General features: G+C 33.7%; 1 protein-coding gene across 1 annotated transcript; it reads left to right on the top strand.

Moving 5' to 3' along the window:
• Positions 1–10424: 10424 nt before the first annotated feature.
• On the top strand, positions 10425–18201 carry LOC129432593 (peroxisomal succinyl-coenzyme A thioesterase). Its single transcript, XM_055191083.2, has 11 exons — positions 10425–10600; positions 11318–11514; positions 14739–14838; positions 14950–15140; positions 15630–15793; positions 15896–16015; positions 16094–16176; positions 16756–16849; positions 16951–17031; positions 17255–17393; positions 17739–18201. Exons 2-11 carry the CDS (start codon positions 11322–11324, stop codon positions 17867–17869), a joined length of 1296 nt encoding a protein of 431 aa, XP_055047058.2. The 5' UTR covers positions 10425–10600; positions 11318–11321; the 3' UTR covers positions 17870–18201.
• The last annotated feature ends 1194 nt before the right edge of the window (positions 18202–19395 follow it).

Genomic DNA, 19395 nt, shown 5'->3' with positions numbered 1-19395 from the left:
ATGTGTTAAAAACAACACATTTGTGTTGATTCTGGCACAACACGCTAAATGTGTTGTCCCAGAATTCACCCATCTCTGTGTCATTATTAACAACACATCATTTTGTGTTACTTTTAACACAAAATTAACACAAAATGACACATAATGTGTTAAAATTACACATAATGTGTTAAAAGCATAATGCACAAAGATGTGTAAAAAATTAACACATCCTTTCTAAGAGTGTATAGTTGATCCAACTTTTACTTTAGTGTACTGTAGGTCAAAAAATATTTAAAATGTATTTATTTATTTATTTAATATGTTTTCATGCAATCTATTAATAGCAAGAATTTATTTATATTATAGTCAGTGTTTTACCAGGGCCTGATTTTGAGGATGGCTGAAAAAAATAACTTTACCTTTCATGCATCACCTCAGTGTAGTCAGTAAAGTGCCCATTCCTGAGTTTTTCAATGGTCCAATCATTTTATATATATATATATATATATATATATATATATATATATATATTTTTTTTTTTTTTTGTGCAATTGATAGTTGTTTTCATCCAGAGTTTCTGTCAGGATGCTGTAATATCACATCATGTTGGCTAGGTGAAGGTATTTTTCTTAAATGATAACCATACACTGATAAAAACGTTATTATAGCTACATGCACAGATGGTCTAAAACGGTTTCAGAACAAATAAAAATGTTTACATTAACTAGATAAAGTATTTCAGTTTTACCAGCCACTTGGATGTTGCACTACTCCTTCAAAAATTGCCACACTGAAAAAATTATTCATTCAATTTACTCAATTTTTTAAGGTAAGTGGTCACAATCAATTTATTTAAGCTACATTTAAACAAAACAAATTTGAAATAGAAAACAAAACCAAAAACTTTTTATGCACATCTGGTTACTCTGCTCAGGGGTACAGAAATCATTTCAGAAATGTAACCATTCGTTCATTACATAAATAGCATGTTGTGTGAAAAGTCGTGCAATATACGCCAACCTCCAATTTTGCGTGCAAATGATGCGCAGTCCTTCCCTTTTACTTAATACGACATATCTTTTTGTGCCGTTTTATTGTTTGACACTTTATTGTTTTTTATGTATAATTTTTACTATTACTATTTTTACTATTTAAACTATTGCCGCTAGGGTTTGGGGTTAGATTTGTGATTTATTTAATAAATAGGATTCTCTTTGTTTTGTCTATTTTTAAACCATGGTCACTTGAAGTTGTGTTTAGAATTGAGGTTTGGGTTAGGATGTCATATTATGTAACAGAAAGTTGTGTTCTAACCCCAACCTCAAGCGACAATGGTAAAAAAAGAGAAACCAATACATAAAAAACACGTAAACATGCGTGGTATTAAGTGAACGGGAAGGACTGGTGTATCATATGCATTGTACAGATTATAATATTGTACACTGTAAAAATGATTATGGGCGGATCCTTGAACAGGGTTTGGGTTACTCTAGAACTAGGCCTTATAAATATTAGATCATTTAAAGAGCACCTATTGTCTGATTTACATTTTTAAATTTCCTTTGGTGTGTAAGTGTGTATTAGTACATGTATACGATATGATATGCAAAAGGTACATGCCAGGTACAAAGGCTAATGCCAGTACTGAGACCAGTCTCTTCTTACTTGCTCACCATAATGTGTTATAATAAATATGGAAAGAAAAGAGGACATTTTACGCAATTAAACCAGAAAGATTCCATTAAAGAAGTAAGCCTTTAAAAGTACTTAAAAATGTTTTGGTAACAATATTATACATCAAATAAATATCAAATATTTACAGTGTAATTTTACTTAACTTAGTTAATTAGATTTACTTTGTGAAATTTATGCGTGCAAAAACTTAAAAAGTCTAGTAAATTCTACTTTTTTCCTTCAGATTTTGTTTCCCAGAATGCTTTGCATGAGGCTGTTTATTAGTTTTATTCTGTAAAGATAAAGACTTGTTAATATTGTCATTTTTACAGATTTTTTTAAGGGTAATTCTGAGTAGATGTCTATACTTGGGGAGTCACACGCTCGCGCATCTGTTTGCATGCTTTGGATATTTCAGTCAGCACGAGAAAGATAGTTTTTGAGTCTTATCACTCTTACAGTTTTTTACAATAATTTTTGCAGTAATAACAGAATCTTCATGTCATCAGAATCTTAGACACAAAACAGTCATTATTCGCTAAACATCTTGGAAAAAGATGGAAATAAAATATTTTCTGGCGAAACCAGGCCTGACACTGATCTGCTGTAATATCTTCCTTTTTTGCGTCCCCTATTTGGCCTAGTCACAGTAATAACACAATTACAGAAATCACATTACACTCTGTGGTACACACTGCCATGCTCTATACACTAATTTACTGTAACAGTTTCAAGTAGCTTAAAATTGAATTGATTCTGAAGACTTACCGGATTTCATTGCGGAAAGTTCTTATGATTGAGGCCACAGATGATCTTTTGTGGTTTGGTTGAAACATTGTACACTGAAAAAAACAACTTGTAAAATTTACTTAAAAAAATCCTCGTAACAATTTGCACGAACTTTTTTTAAGTAAAATTTACTGCTTTTTTATAAGTAAAACTTACCTACTAAAATCAAATAAAATGTACTTAAAATTGCATGATAAAACATATGTTAAATAATTAATTAAATGTTACTTAATTATTTTATTTAGAAGTTAGATTTATTTTAATTGTTTAGGTAAAGTCTATTAGGTTTTTTTTTAAAAATTTAAGCATTGCTGTCCTAATAATATTAAATAAATCGTATTTTCTGTTTGTTATTTTCTTTAACATATTAATATGGACCTAGTTCTTTTAAGTGTTATAAATGGCATTATAACACACACTTTATGACTGACAAGAAGTCAGTCATTGAATAAACTTGATTCGGAACAGAAACGCACACAAACTGTGTTTCTGACATGCATTATCAGCACTGTGGAGAGAATTACAATACACTGTTCTGAACAGGCTTCATGTAAAGAAACACTGATCACATAAACGGTGACTTCACAAAATTATTATTTACAACAAAACAACATCAATAATATAAGAGCTTAAACCTTTATGACATTTTGCTAACAAATATTTAAGTAGTTAAAGTTCTTATCAGTTCTTATTCTGTGATAAAGCTTAAAAAATAAAAATATCCAGGCGCAAAGAATTGTGGGTATTCCTTACAACATGTGCAAATAAATGTAAGTAAATTTTACTTAGATTTTTTTAGTGTAATGGATTTAATATTTTTAAGTAAAATGAACTAAGATAAGCTAAAGTTTTTGATTAAAATTTACTTAATTATTTTAGGACTATGTGCAGTGACTATAAAACAGTTAAATAATACAAGAAAATATCTAATAAGACTTACTATTCCCACACAGTTCATTTTTTACATGAATTAATTGTGTATTTATCATCATTTTACTTAGGAAAATCTAGTTCTCAATAAATGTTAATGTTATTATGTAGAAATTATGAGAGTTCATCTAATAAATATTACTACACCAAAAAGTTCATTTTTTCAGTGTAGCTGCTGCACTCGTTCACTCTATATAGCACCAAAAGTGGTTCTTTGCTTGTATTCATAGAAGAACCATTTTTAGTGCCTAAGTGGGATTGGCCTGACATTTCATTTCACATCTTCCTCAAAGAAAAGAGGATTATTTATTTCAATGAGACTGATAACACTCAATTTTCTCATAAGTCAGGCATTATGGGGTTCACATAACTGGTATGCATGTGCACATGTGCGATAAAATAAAAAAACCTTGCTGGAATTTTGTTACATAATTACCTAATTTACTGCAATATAAGAGATTTTTCCGTGCATCACTGGTAAGATAATAGGGTATATGCACCTATTACTTCTGAATTCATGTTAAAAATAGTACATCGTTTCCGTTCTGTATTCTTTATGCTTACATGGTTCTGTTTTCATACATTAAGCCTTCAGAAGCTACCAAAGACAAAAATAAATAATATCTTTTTTGTAAACCATTCTCTGCAAGCATGTGAAAAACAGGTCATTGGAATTTGGCTCCCCTGTGATGTCAGAAGGGAATAATACCGCCCCTGAATCCGCACTATCCAACCACGCCACTGCCATTTCGTGCAGAGATCAACTAATTTGCATTTAAAAGGACACACTAACATTTTTGCTCACTCCTTCAAAGTAGCAATTTTAACATAAATTATCTGTATATTATATTTTGAGGTAAATTTTCACATATGCACTCTAGGGACATCAAAGATTTATTTGACATCTTAAAAATGTCTTATGAAATGTCTTTTCTGTATTAGATAATGCAGGAAGTGAACTGTGCATTCAGTCATTTTCTGGCTGATGTTTTTCAAGAACTGGCTACACCCTGACTGATCTCATTCTTCCACAAGCTGTATCTGAATTTAGGAAGACAGTCGCAGAATTAGAGGACACGCAAGGAAGATCTAAGTGGGTGGCTTGTTCTCCAAATTTTTAAGGCAGAAAAGGGATAAGCTTGAGATGAAGTCAGTCTTACTGATGTCAGTCTGACCGTAAATCATCCAGGAAATGACTGAATCATCATTTAGAACTTTTGGGTGAATTCATTATTTAAATATATTTGAGAACTACACTTGAAAGAGTGTTGTGTGTTTGTGCTTTATGAATTTTTTTTTCAGTTGCTTGCTGTTGTCTGTTGAAAACAACCTGTCAATTTTAGTTATTTTAAATATTAAATCATTTTCTGAAGGTAAACTACTGTCATGTCTAACACAAATTCCACGACTTCTCTCATCCTTGATAAGCTCAGTTTGTCATGCCTTTAGTTACATACTAACATTAACATTGCCATGTCTAAAGAAAACATAAAATGAGTGTTCTCCCAAACTTTTGACTGTCATGTTATTTATTTATTTATTTATTTTAATAAGAAAAGTAAGCTTTTACACCTACACACATTCCTATACCCCAACCAGAACCTTACGTTCAGCAATGAGCTGTGTCTTGTGTTACATTCACAAAGGCCACTATATCACATTCCCGCTCATTTTCCTATTTACTGTATCTTCCTATTGCAATCTGGTCAGCCATGTGATCTTGCAACAATTAAAAAACAATTAAACCCCATCTTTTCCAAAAAAAACCAACAACACTTGACATACACTGAAAAAAATGATTCGTTCAATTTAATATTTTTTTTAAGGTAAGTGGTTGCAATCAATTTATTTAAGCTACATTTAAACAAAAGTTTTTTATTTTACTTTACTCTACGAATCTTTTTTGTTTAAATGTAGCTTAAATAAATTGATTGCAACCACTTACCTTAAAAAAATGAGTTAATTGAATGAATTTTTTTTCAATGTAGATATTGACTAAAATTGTTTATAATCTGTTTTTATTTGAAAAAAAAACAGGTATTGTATATGACAAATCGCTTTATTATTTCTTTGTAAGTCGCTTTGTATAAAAGTGTCTGCTAAATTCCTAAATGTAAAATGTAAATAAAAGCGCTCATAAAAATAAAGTTAAAGCCCTAAAATATATTGTTTATTGACAGTATATAGATTTCAAAAGATTTCAACAGGTGCAATTTCACCAATGAAATCCTTTGAATGTGTAAAAATGTATTCAGGTAAGATTGAGATTTTAAATGGACCCTTCACCAGGAGATCACAGATTTTATGTGCCCATGTTGCTATTCGCCATTTTGTCTGACAATCAAACCACACAGTAAAATTAAACCAGCTGTTTCTTGTTTTTAGACCAGACTGATCTCATGGAAAGTCGTGTTTTAGTCATGGAAATTTTGATTAATTTATTCGTGTCCATGGCACGAAATGGCTTTTTTGTGTCACTTGCACAAATTTCTATAAATAGTTTTCTGTTGCACGACTTTTTTTTCCATTTCATTTTATGTATTGTTTTCTCATAGTTTTTTTTCCTATTTTCCATTGTCACTTGGGGTCGGGGTTAGAATCACTTTCTGTTACATTTTTAGACATCTTTACCCAAACCCCAACTCTAACCTCAACTCAAGGCGAGAACAGTTTTAAAAGCAGAAGAAAAACATGTAGAAACCAATATACATAAAAGTACATCTTAACCTATTTATCTTCCTATTGCAATCTGGTTAGCCATGTGATCTTGCAACATTTAAAAAACAATTAAAACCCATCTTTTCAAAAAAAAAAAAAAAAAAAACACTTGACATACACTGAAAAAAATGATTCATTCAATTTAATAATTTTTTTTAAGGTAAGTGGTTGCAATCAATTTATTTAAGCTACATTTAAACAAAAGTTTTTTATTTTACTTTACGAAATTTTTTTGTTTAAATGTAGCTTAAATAAATTGATTGCAACCACTTACCTTAAAAAAATTAGTTAATTGATTGAATTTTTTTTCAATGTAGATATTGACTGAAATTCTTTATAATCTGTTTTTATTTGAAAAAAAAACAGGTATTGTATATGACAAATCGCTTTATTATTTCTTTGTAAGTCGCTTTGTATAAAAGTGTCTGCTAAATTCCTAAATGTAAAATGTAAATAAAAGCGCTCATAAAAATAAAGTTAAAGCCCTAAAATATATTGTTTATTGACAGTATATAGATTTCAAAAGATTTCAACAGGTGCAATTTCACCAATGAAATCCTTTAAATGTGTGAAAATGTTTTCATGTTTGCAATCGCAGTTGTTTCTTGTTTTTAGACCAGACTGATCTCATGGAAAGTCGTGTTTTAGTCATGGAAATTTTAATTCATTTATTCGTGTCCATGGCACGAAATGGCTTTTTTGTGTCACTCGCACAAATTTCTATAAATAGTTTTCTGTTGCACGACTTTTTTTCCATTTCATTTTATGTATTGTTTTCTCATAGTTTTTTTCCCTATTTTCTTACCATTGTCACTTGAGGTCGGGGTTAGAATCACTTTCTGTTAAATTTTTAGACATCTTTACCCAAACCACAACTCTAACCTCAACTCAAGGCGAGAACAGTTTTAAAAGCAGAAGAAAAACATGTAGAAACCAATACATAAAAGTACAACCCTAAATCTAACCCCAAGCGACAATGATTTAAAAATAGGGAGGAAAAAAATTAGAAAACAATAAATAAAATGACATAAAACAGAAAGTCGTGCCACGGACAAGAGAAACTATTTATAGAAATTCTTGCAAATCACATGAAAAAGACATTCATGCTCAAGAAATGAAAAAAGCAGAATTTCGTGCCATGGACCCGAATAAATTAATAAAAAAAAAAATTGTGACTATAACACAACTTTCCGTGAGATCATGTTGCTTCAGACTGCACGAACATTATCCCAGTTAAAAGTCATGTCACATCTCAGTGGGATCTCAGTTGCCACACTGTACAATAATAAAGACTTTTTTATTTATTATTATTAAAACAGACTCGCACAAGAAGACTCATCTGGACTTTTACTTCATAACCACACTGCAGAAATACGCATATCCAAACTTTTGACACTGCCTAAAGTTTATCGTAGGTAAAATTTGATCATATTGGTCATGATCACAGTTTAACCTATTTTCTAATCCTGACAGACACCCGTTGCGCAAACCACACGTCATGTCGTTACAGCAAGCGCAAAAGGCTACAGTTATAGTATGCTAGCTATGATGATTTACTGAATATAAATACCTCCTGATTTTACCTTTTATGATGGCAATAGTAATAGAAAACTACTCAACTTTACAGAAACAGTATTGCTTCTCAAGTTGTGATTCTCAGTCCACACATACACGGGTATTTTTATAAACTTAGATTTTCCCCGTTAAAAACAATCTCAGCATCCACATGAACAGGCAAAAGTATGAAGCGCTAGCATGCCAAACCAACAGATGGTGATATATCCCTAACTGAAGTTTTCTTTACCCTTGCCGGAGTTTTAAAAAATGTTCAATTTTAATCATCTGATACTGTGTTTGCGTGTGGACGAACAGCCAAACCGCATAGAAAAAGGTACGGTTTAGGTTTAGTCGACTAAAAGTCTCTAGTCATTTTAGTCTAGTTTTAGTCAAAAGACAACTCAAGGTATCTTAGTCAAGTTTTAGTCAACTAAAAGTCTCGTCATTTTAGTCTTTTTAAGTTGCCACCCAGTTTTAGTTTAATGCCTTACAGAAAAATGATCTTCTTTACATAAACATTAAATATCAAATGAAAGAAAAAATCCTACCTTCATTTGTTCTCTTATCACTTCTCAAATTTTGAGCTAAAAGCTGAGATAATTCCATTTTTGTGAAGAACTCTTGTAAGAGATCAGATTGAGCCTGATCAAAACGCGCTGTTTTTAGTAAGTGTTTAAGTTGGGTAAGATCGCCACCCAGTGGATAGCGGAAATATGAATTTGAGGTAGAAACTCCTCAGGGAACATTTTCTCTTTATTGACGATTTGCATTAACAATATTTATTGACATTTATCTGGATATCACCATTAATTGTGCAATTGCAGACAAATCAAAAATATGATTAAAGACTGTGGTGTTTATTTTCATAAATCAGTACGCAGCAACAGTGGCGCAGTGATACTTATGTAATGCGGTCAGAACCGTGGGTTGACTGGGGTATTTTATCACGGCTTAGAACGCGTTTCAACCAATCAGAATGAAGAACCAGAACTGCCCGTTTTATAATAAAGCAGTGGGCCCCAAGAAGCGTTGGGTTGCCAGTGCATTTTGTGGCAGCTGAGGGGCGTTGTTGGGCACGACGCGAAGCGGTTACTTCATATGCATAGCAGAGTTTCATGAAATTAAACACAAATAAGTTGTAATCATATTAGTACAAATATTACTCTTCCGCCAAACAAAGTAGTTCCTCAGAATCAAGTGTGGCTGAAACAGACCGCAGTTCACAAACAACACAGACGCAGCAAAGACACAATGAAAATATGATTTAAGACTGTCGTGTTTATTTTATAAATCAACATTCATCTAATTCATACATTAACATTTATATCGTGCAACTGTTGAAGTGATGATCAAATATGCTTGGAAGCATCCTCTTTCCGCGTCAGCGTTTTTTTTTTTAAGTTGCCACCCAGTTTTAGTTTAATGCCTTACAGAAAAATGATCTTCTTTAAATAAACACAAAATATCAAATGAAAGAACAGATTCTCAGCTTGAAATAAAAACTGTTTCATCCTACCTTCATTTGTTCTCTTATCCCTTCTCAAATTTTCGGAGATAATTCCATTTTTGTGAAGAACTTTTGTAAGAGATCAGATTCAGAACCACGATCAAACTTCCACAACGCTCTTTTCAGTGTTGAGTGAATGAGTCAGTGTTTAAGTTGGGTAAGATCGCCCCCCAGTGGATAGCGGATGTATGAATTTAAGGTAGAAACTCCTCAGGGAATGTTTTCTCTTTATTGAAGAGATGACTCAACATATTGACATTTATCTGGATATCGCCATTAATTGTGCAATTTTAGAAAAATTTAAAATATGATTAAAGACTGTGGTGTTTATTTTCATAAATCAGTACGCAGCAACAGTGGCGCAGTGATACTTAATGCGGTCTGAACCTTTTATTTTATCACGACTTGCGCGTTTCAACCAATCAGAATGAAGAACCAGAACTGCCCTTTTTATAATCAATATTAGCCCAGTGTGTTTAGCTAAAAATCACCAATAATCAAATGTGTCAGCACAAATCAATATTTGATTTCCTTAAATCAATATCCTTCTCGTGCGTGTTTTAAGGTATAAGAATTGAACGTATTCAGTCGCCACTTTAAAACAATGCCCATTATGTCCAAGTTTGCATATTAAATTAGAATTAGAATTGACACAACAGCTGGACTTGATTTTCCCTGTCCAAACACTGTCCTCCCAGACCCCCTCAACCCCCCATTTTCGAAAACTCATCAGATTTAGACAAATCACAATATTTTGGATCCAAAACTCTGAATTTTGACAAAATGTGACATGTGTTTGCCTGAATCTTGTAAAAATATTACATTTTGAAGTATGAGTCTCAAAATCCCTGCTGAATAAAATTAATAAAACCATTAGAGAAAATTCTAATGGTTTCCATTAAAATACCAATAGGAACCATTAGATTTAAGCATTAAAACCACTACACTGTAGTGTGTCTTGGGCCATATTCCATTAAAACCAATACCTTTTGCATTAGAACCAATACATAGAACCAATAGAGACCAACAAAAACCAATACACTGTAGTGTGTTTTGGGCTATATTCCATTAGAACAAAAAAAAAAACCAATAAAACCATTAGAATTTTCTGTAATGGTTTTATTGTTTTTTTTTAGGAGGGAATGTCAATATTAAGCAAAGGTTTAAAGTAACGTCATGCATATATTTCTTATATCAATAAATAAAATATAAGTGTCCCCATACACAGGTTCTTACTGTAAATCAGAATGCTTATTAAGGCTAATTTTATGTTTAACCAAGCTTATGCCAAAGTTCAGCCAAATGCCAGTGCCTCCCTCCTGTTTGGCAATTCATACCTACATCAGATCTCAACTGAGTGATCATATTTAGTTTTCATCCTTTGGCTGATCAGACTAGTCAGTAGTCAGTGAAATAAACGCCTTTTGCAGTTTCCCTCGTTTGGTAAGTAAGACTCTTAAGCGTTTAGCGTAAACTTTGTTGCTATCTGTGTCAATCGATCAACTTAAACTTCTGACTACCACTTTGTCAAGACATCTTCAGTTTTCATCCTTATACTCTGTGAATGTTTCCTGAAGGTAAGTTTTAGTTAAATAAAATATTTTTGTCAGTTTTTCCATCAGGGCTTTTAGTGAACGTTTTTTGTAGCGATTCACCAAATGGTTAAATATTTCTCTGCAGGTTAGATTTTGTACAAGGTATTAAACTGTTTAACACAATAATAAACACGTTAAAATGGTACAAACTGGTGGCTTCAATGGAAGCATTGTGATTTTGGGGAAATTACAAGGAAAATACAAGTGCCATGAGTCATGAGACGTTTATTATTTCAAAACATGCTTACAACACAGAGGGACAATGAGACCTAACACAAGACTGAACAAAAGGACAAGGTATAAACAGGTGCTAAATATTAACAGATATTAACTATAAATATGTACACATTGATGACAGATTCGACTGCTCCAGACACATCAACATGTCCACCATCTAGGAACAGTCTACCGCTCAAAATATAAATCTATAGTGAATTGAGGCAAAGTAATAATCCCATATTTGAGAACTGCAACAATCAACAAGATTTGTGCAAGTGGATGTTCAAATACTTAAACCACCACTGAATCCTTTAACAGTTTAATCTCTTATGAAAACTTTTTATAGGACTATGAGCACTGGAAAATGTCCGTTGCTGTCTGTGAAGCCCATTCGAGGTCTGGTGGACGAGAGGTTTCAGATTGTCGTTATGAACTTATTGCCAAATCAGAAGGTGACGCTACATGCTTTACATGAGTCAGAAGACAAAGACTTCTGGGAGGCTTTTGGGCACTACATCAGTGATCTACATGGGACAGTGACAGGTGCTTAGTAAAGTCTAATTAAATGGATACTCTAGCAAAAAATGAAACGACCCTCAGGCCATCCTCGATGTACATGATTATTTTGTTTCAGACTAACGCAAATTTATTTTAGAAATATCATGCTTTATAACGATAGTAAACAGGGACCAGGGAACATCTTCTGACTTTGAAGCCCAAAAAAGTGCATCCATCAGAGAATTAAGGGGGTAGGCTAATTGAGGCAGTTTTCTAAAAAATATCCATTTTAATTTTAAATGTCTTTTGGGAAACTTTATAAACTAGTAATTAAATAGTAGCTTCCGTATCTGCTGTATATATGGCAGTTCATTGGAACGAATGCGTCAAATAGAGCCGCCATCTTGAAACAGGGGAGCCCCGCATCAGCGTCATTGTAGGCAATGGTGTAACGGAAATAAAGTCACCATAAATCGTCAGGAATGCGATTTTCTTGGTTTTCTTTTGGTCAATCAGCAATCAGACATGTATTTAGCATTGAGTCAAGAAAAAAAATAATAGTTTGATATTATGAAAATCTACTTTTTTAAACATAGTTTATGCATAGTGCTAGTAGGCCTAACATCCATACGTAGCACCAAAGTCCGGCATCGTCAATGAATCCGAAGTACAGGCGGAGATAGCAGCTTTACCTAGCTACTTCCTATGACAAGACCCCTGTTTCAAGATGGCGGCGGTTTTGACGCATGCTTAGAACCCCAAGGCGACATCTAGTGTGCTTCGTCCGAAACCGCTCCCTATCCACTATATAGTGCACTATATCAGGTGTCGGCCATTTTGTAATGGTGTCCGAAAACTTCATTCCCTACATTCGTTCACTACTTTTTTACCCACAATGCACTCTGATTTCGAGGGTACACTCGCTCACTCATATTTCCCATGATGCAACGGGAGACGAACGCATAAGTGGAATCAGATAAAGGATACTGACAGTAAACAGCAAAGATTTTATACACAATTTTTTAATTCTTGTTGTCAGTTATTTTCTACTTTTTTTAAATATACAAATTCAAAATAATTCCGATATCTTTTTTTTTAATTATACATATTCTTATTTATTCATACATAAACAACAGTAAATAAATAGCATTTGTTTTGTTCTCTTTATTATTAACTAATATAATAAACATGACCAATGATGTGACCAACAGTATAGTAAACTTTACCGTTTCACAGTACAATCAATAAAGGCACACAGGTGTAAGGGTTTATGACGAATCTCTGTGACAGCTCTCCGACACATGGTATTACGTCAGTGTCCGAAATCGCTCACTCATTTTCGTTCCCTTCTTCCCCATATAGTGGACTCTATTGTCATTTGCTATAGGGAATAGTGAATGAGTGAACGAGGGAGCGGTTTCGGACACATATGACTGTACACAGAGCTTCTTCTTCTTTGTTAATAGCGCCAAGCACCGTGGACCCTGTACGGGGTCCAGAATTATCTTATTTTGACATAATATAAAATATTCCTTTAATTTTTAATGGTCTGTCATGGACCCAGTACCACATATGAGATACTGTTTGAAAGCTTAGACTTTCTACTTTCTGCAGATATGCATCATTTTGAGATATGTCTTACTGTAAGAAAGTTAGTTAAACTTAATTTACACTATCACCCCCCCCCTCCATATTTAATATTCACATATTTCATATTTTTCAAGTATGACAAACATGGGCAAGTCTTATATCAAATGAAAGCTCTCACTCTCAGGAATAATGCTACAGCGGTATTTTTGTCCTATTATTATCACATATCCAACAATCGTCGAATGAATAATGAGGTAAAAAATCGTCTTTTGTAAACATATGTGAAACTTGAGTGTGAACAGCCTCAGATATCACAGAAAGCCACAAATGATATACCATCTTTTATTTTAGGTCCTACTCTAAGAAATGAGTCCATTCACAGCATTTTCTTTGGTTGTGTGCATAATTAATCCCTTGCTATTTATTATATGTGCAAAACAAAAAATTAATATTTATATGAAAAATGTATTTTCGCACACTTCAGTAAAATGAGAATAACTTTTGAATGCGACATGCTAAAGAGTTCATTCTTTTTTTGTGTGTTTACTGTCTGCTGCTGGTAACAACCAGAACTGTCTGCAGTCTGCTAGAGCACCCAGAACCAAAGTTATACACTATCAAAGACAGTATTTACAACATAAAAAAAGAAAATTTGGTGTTTTATCATATGAAAAACCACATAAATAACAATATTTGTCACAAACAGCAAGTTTTTATGTAACTTCGAAGGGTTTTCTGCAAAATGATATAAAGATATTGCATTTATTCCACTGTTTGTGGTTATGGGAGCACTTCAAATGTTTTTTGGCAGAAATTGTATACAAAAAGTGTATTATTTTTCCCATCAGTTGGAGTAAAATAACTTTTGCTTTATTGTGATAGAGAAAAAAATTATTTTTCCTCTGTAAGCTGGCAATTGCTGGAATAAAACAAAACTGTCTGCAGGTTTCGTTCCCACTCAGGGCCAGAGTTATACACTTTCAAATAAAAACTTTAGAAAAAAAACATCAAAAAGCGCCTATTTATTTTTGTGTTTATTAGAGGACTGACAACACATACAACCATGTTGAGCACTTTTAACAGTGTTTTATGTAATTTCAAAGGGTTTCCTGTAAAATGATACCAAACTTTTGTATGTGCACCTCTGCTTGTGGGTATGAGAAGCTTTTGAAATTTGGTAGGCCAAATCCAGGTGAAAATCCCCAAAATAGCCTCAGAGTGTAATTAATTAAGGTACATTATCGCCACCTACTGTGTTGGAGTGACTTCTACTTTAACGAGAGTGACGTTAGTTAATTAAAGTGAGTTAGGTGGCGATAATGCACATTAACGTTGTTGCTACTCGCATGAACAAAGAAGAAGCTCTGTGAATCCACCTTTCCCGATACCAAAAGCTAGTTATTATGGTTTATAAATGGACATTTTCTAAAGTAACTTTGTGATGTACATTGAGTATGGCTTGATGGTGAATAAATCATAAGGTCGTTTTCATTATTCGCTGGAGTATCACTTTAATGTCTTTAACAAACGCTACTATAGTAACCATATTTCCCACCAGACACTACAGGTTACCAGATTACTACTACTGTAAACACTATTTTAAATGAGATGAATTAGCTAAATAAAGTGAAAAAATTACGAATATTACCACAATGTCAATATCCTGTTATGAACTTTAGTGGCCAAAGATGAAAGTTTGGGAGGCACTTATGAAGGCACAGAGGTCATGGGGTTGCTGTGGAGCATGAGGCCTGTACCAGTTAGTCGAAGTGGACTCAGGTAGCCTATAAAATCTGATGGTTTAAAACAATTTCCTTTGTTTAAAATCAACCATAAATATAAAAGGTTTGTTAGGCCTGTTAATCTTAACTTTCAATTTCTTTGTTCAAGATTGCGTAGGGTGGACATACTTACACCTATGGTAGTCCACATTTCAGTGTACAGTGGTCATCTATCTCAAGGCTTCAGCCAGCAAACAGCTTTGGCAACCAGTGTCACAGAACGCTGGTACATCGCACCAGGAGTGCAGAGGGTGGATGTTAGAGAAAGAGGACTGAAAGGAACTTTATTTATTCCTCCAGGTACAAAGACATATCCAGTACTCATTTGATCAGTCTAACCCATGAATGATAAAAGTTTTATATTCCCAATTATCCGACCCACTACAAGCAGAAACAAACATCAATTCATTCAATTGTTAAATCTTAGTAAATGACGAAAATCATTATACAATTGTGCATACAATTGTGTAAAATAGCAAAATAAAAAAAAGTAAAGTGTTGTTTTGACAATATTTAATAAAACATGCAACAATAACATTAACCAAGACATGTAAATGTACACTAAAAGCTGTCTACTGGAAAACTGCAACTTTGTAAGCCTTTGAACCGTTACATAATAAGTAACTCTCATTCTGCTTCATTCTTTCTGACCACCAGAGGCAATGCTGGATGATTTATAGCAATGAAGTCCTGCGAAAATTTGCAGTTTTGGATAGACAACATTTCAATCCATCAAAAACAATATATAGTTTTAATAGCCAAGATAAAGCATGTCTGTGTGTGTTTTAGGTCCAGGACCTTACCCAGGAGTGCTGGACCTGTGGGGAGGAGGCGGTGGTTTAGTTGAGTATCGCTCTGCACTGTTTGCATCTCATGGTTTTGCCTCACTGACAGTAGAGTACCTGAATCCCAATGATAAGAAAATAGCAAGTGTTGCTACATCTTACTTTGAGGTAATTCCGAACTTTGTCTTCTAACATGGGCAGACTTAGACATAAAATAATTGGGTTTCTGTGATTATTACCGTCTGATGTGTGTACACTTGATTCTTGTAGGACGCATATCAGTTCTTGCAGAATCATCCCAAGGTACAAAGGGACCACATGGCTCTGGTTGGACTCTCATATGGAAGTTCAATCACACTTAGCATGGTGGCCTACTCTAATATCATCAAGGTTTTCTTTACTTACACACACACTTATTTCAAATGTAGCTTTTTGGTACTCTTACTATATGTCTTTATTTATTTGCAGCCCCAGTGCTGTGTGTGTATCAGTGGAAGTCATCTGGTTCCTCTTGATAAACCAATAAACAAAATCTTTCAGAAGATGAAAATGTGAGTGGATAATAAAAAATATTTACAGCTTAATGTCCTACCTGATTTAAAGGAAAACACCACAGTTTTTCAAAATTTTACAATGTTCTTCCCTCAACTTAGATAAATTTATACATACCTATCTTTTTTCAATGCATACACTTAATCTTTGTACAGCGCGTCGTGAATGTGTTAGCATTTAGCCTAGCCCTATTCATTCCTTAGGATCCAAACAGGGATGAATTTAGAAGCCACCAAACACTTCCATGTTTTCTCTATTTAAAGACTGTTACATGAGTAGTTACACAAGTAAGTATGGTGGCACAAAATAAAACGTGGCGATTTTCTAAGCATAGGCTATAAAAAATGAGAGCTATATTGTATTGTTTGGTGGAAGAGCACTTAGTTTGCAGCTCTTCGACCTTGGGCGCAGTAACATTATCACTACTAACTACGCCCCCTCTCGTTAAATGATGTTACTGCACCCTGAGAAAGAAACTGCCAAAGAAAGCATTTCCCTAAAACTCCCAGTTTTGGCTCTGAAGAGCAAAAAATTATGGTTTCTGTTTATCATTAGAAACTGACAATGTTAATTTGCAGAAACGCAGACAAGTTACCTTTGAATGAAGACAACCAATTGATCAACAAAGACTTAATGCTGCCGATTCCCTCAGACCCAGCTCTCAAAGTGGATGTGAGTTTGGTGTCCAACTGACTTTTTTACTTGTTATATTGTTTTGTTAATATTATTATTTTTAATGTATTGTAGTGATAATATTTTGTTAACATACACAGGTTGGAAAAATAAAGTGTCCACTTTTGTTGGTGATTGCCGGTGATGATCAGAGCTGGCCTTCTGTTGAATCTGCTGAAGATGTGAGTCATAATTATATGTAATTAAGCTGGAGCATGATGGAAATATTATGTAATACTGACTTACTGAATAATTATACAGATACCATTGAATACATTGATCAAACAATGTATTGTTGTTACTTTGTATTATTAATTGTAGTGTTCTTACCCATGCATGATACATGAAATAAGTCTTTATGGTCTAACAACCATTGAATCCTTGATGTTTATCATGTAAACCCAGATGAAGCTGATAATGGAGAAAGCAGGAAATCTTCACTTGTTGAAAGTCCTGACATATCCTGGTGCAGGTCATCTGATCGAACCTCCTTACACACCTCACATCCGTGCAAGTAACTTCATAAATCTACACCATAAGAAAGGTATGCGAACATTGTGTAATAGTCACTGGTCTATCTCATTTTATTACACATGTGAGGATTCGACTGTGAGAATGGTAGTCGAATCAGGCTTCTCCTGGTCAAAGCATCAAATCTTTGACTATTCGGGGTCACCCCTAGTCTTTATAGTATTAAAGTATACTTTAAAAGTAGGCTGTTTTTTATTTGGAAAAGACACAATTACTTAAATGCAGTTGAATTATTTGACATTTAAGTGGTATTGCACAGGGGTGTGCTAACTTCTGTTTTATAGCCTACTGTTCATTCCACTTATGTGGGACTGTGAACCTTCATGTGACATCTGTATGTTTGTTTTTGTCTTTGCAGTTGTCTTGCTTTGGGGTGGACAAACCAAACCACACGCATACGCACAAGAGAATGCATGGAAAGAAATATTAGCATTTCTACGGCAGCAGCTTTATTACAGTACAGATGATGTAGTTAAATCCAGACTTTAGTTGTATGATTACAACAGTGTCATGAGCAATGAAATGTCTCTAAATAGACCTTTAATGTTTATTATGATTTAAAGCATTTTGAAATATGTTGTTAATAAGGCACTCAAAATGGAACATTAGCAGCATGTAACAGTACAGTTCCATATGGTTTGAAAATATATATTTTATATAAAAATCTGTAATTAGGCTTTACAATGCATTAAGTTGACTATCAGCAAATACTGTTGAAAATGAAAGTGATACACTGTCATAAGATGGAAAGTCAAAAAATTTTGAAGTATGGGTCTGAGAATGTGTGAGATATATTAAGGTTTAATGTAACGTCATGCATACTGTATAGTTGTATTTATATCAATAAATAAAAATACTATCCCCATATACAGGTTCTTACTGTAAATCAGAATGCTGATTAAAGTGCACCTATGTCATTGCTAAAAAAAACAACGTTATTTTCTGTATTTGGTATTTTACAATGTGTTTGCGTGGTTTATGGTTAAAAAAACATTATTTTCCACATCAGGAGAATTTTTTGAAGCTCCAGATATACTGCTTTCCTTAAACGCATTGATTTTGTACAAAACTCATCGATCTGAAAAGCACTGTGTCCCTGATTGGCCAGCTAATCTGTTGTGATTGGCCTGAATACCTCTGACATCAGCCGGAAATGTGGCGCTCCTTATCATGTTTGAAAGATTCGCTCACAATGCAATGCTAACATGGGGTTAACTTACAGGCTGTGAGTCAAAGCGGGAGGATTTATGATAATGTCGATCTTGTCCACGTCATCCGGCCCAGGAAGTAAACTGTTGCCTACAATCTGTGTGTTTGTTGTTGTCCAAGAAAAGAGATATATGTTGGAAATGATAACTCGCATCATCTTTTACTTTGGGGTTTGTACTTTTTGCATATCGCTAACATGTACTAATACACACTTACACATCAAAGGAAATGTAGAAATGTGAATCGGACCATAATTGGCTCTTTAAGGCAAATTTTATATTTAACCATGTTCATGCTAAAGTTCAGCCGAATGCCTGTGCCTTCATTTCCCTCCTGTTTTGCAATCCCAACCTACCCCAGATCTCAACTGAGTGGTCATATTTTGTTTTCCTTCCCTTGGCTGATCAGACTTAAGCTAGTGTTCGGTGAAATAAACGCCTTTTGCCGTTACCTAAGCAAGCGTTTTAAGCGTTTAGCATAAATTTTGTTGCTATTTGTGTTTATATCGAACAACCTGTACTTCTGACTACAATTTTGTCAAGAAAGCTTCGATTTTCAACATACTCTGTGAATATTAACTGAAGGTAAGTTTCAGTTAAATGAAATATATTTGTCAGTTTTTCATCAGATCTTTGAGTGAGCGGTGTTTGCAGCGATTCACCAAATGGTTAAATATTTTTTGCAGGTTAATGGGTAGTCAAGATTTTTATACAAGGAATTATTATTGTGTTAAACACTTAAAAATGGTGCAAACTGGTGGCTTCACTGGAAGCATTGTGATATGGGGGAAATTACATGGAGAATTC

The sequence above is a fragment of the Misgurnus anguillicaudatus genome, chromosome 1, assembly GCF_027580225.2.
Source record: "Misgurnus anguillicaudatus chromosome 1, ASM2758022v2, whole genome shotgun sequence".
Taxonomy (NCBI): domain Eukaryota; kingdom Metazoa; phylum Chordata; class Actinopteri; order Cypriniformes; family Cobitidae; genus Misgurnus; species Misgurnus anguillicaudatus.
This window is presented reverse-complemented; position numbering and strand designations above follow the sequence as displayed.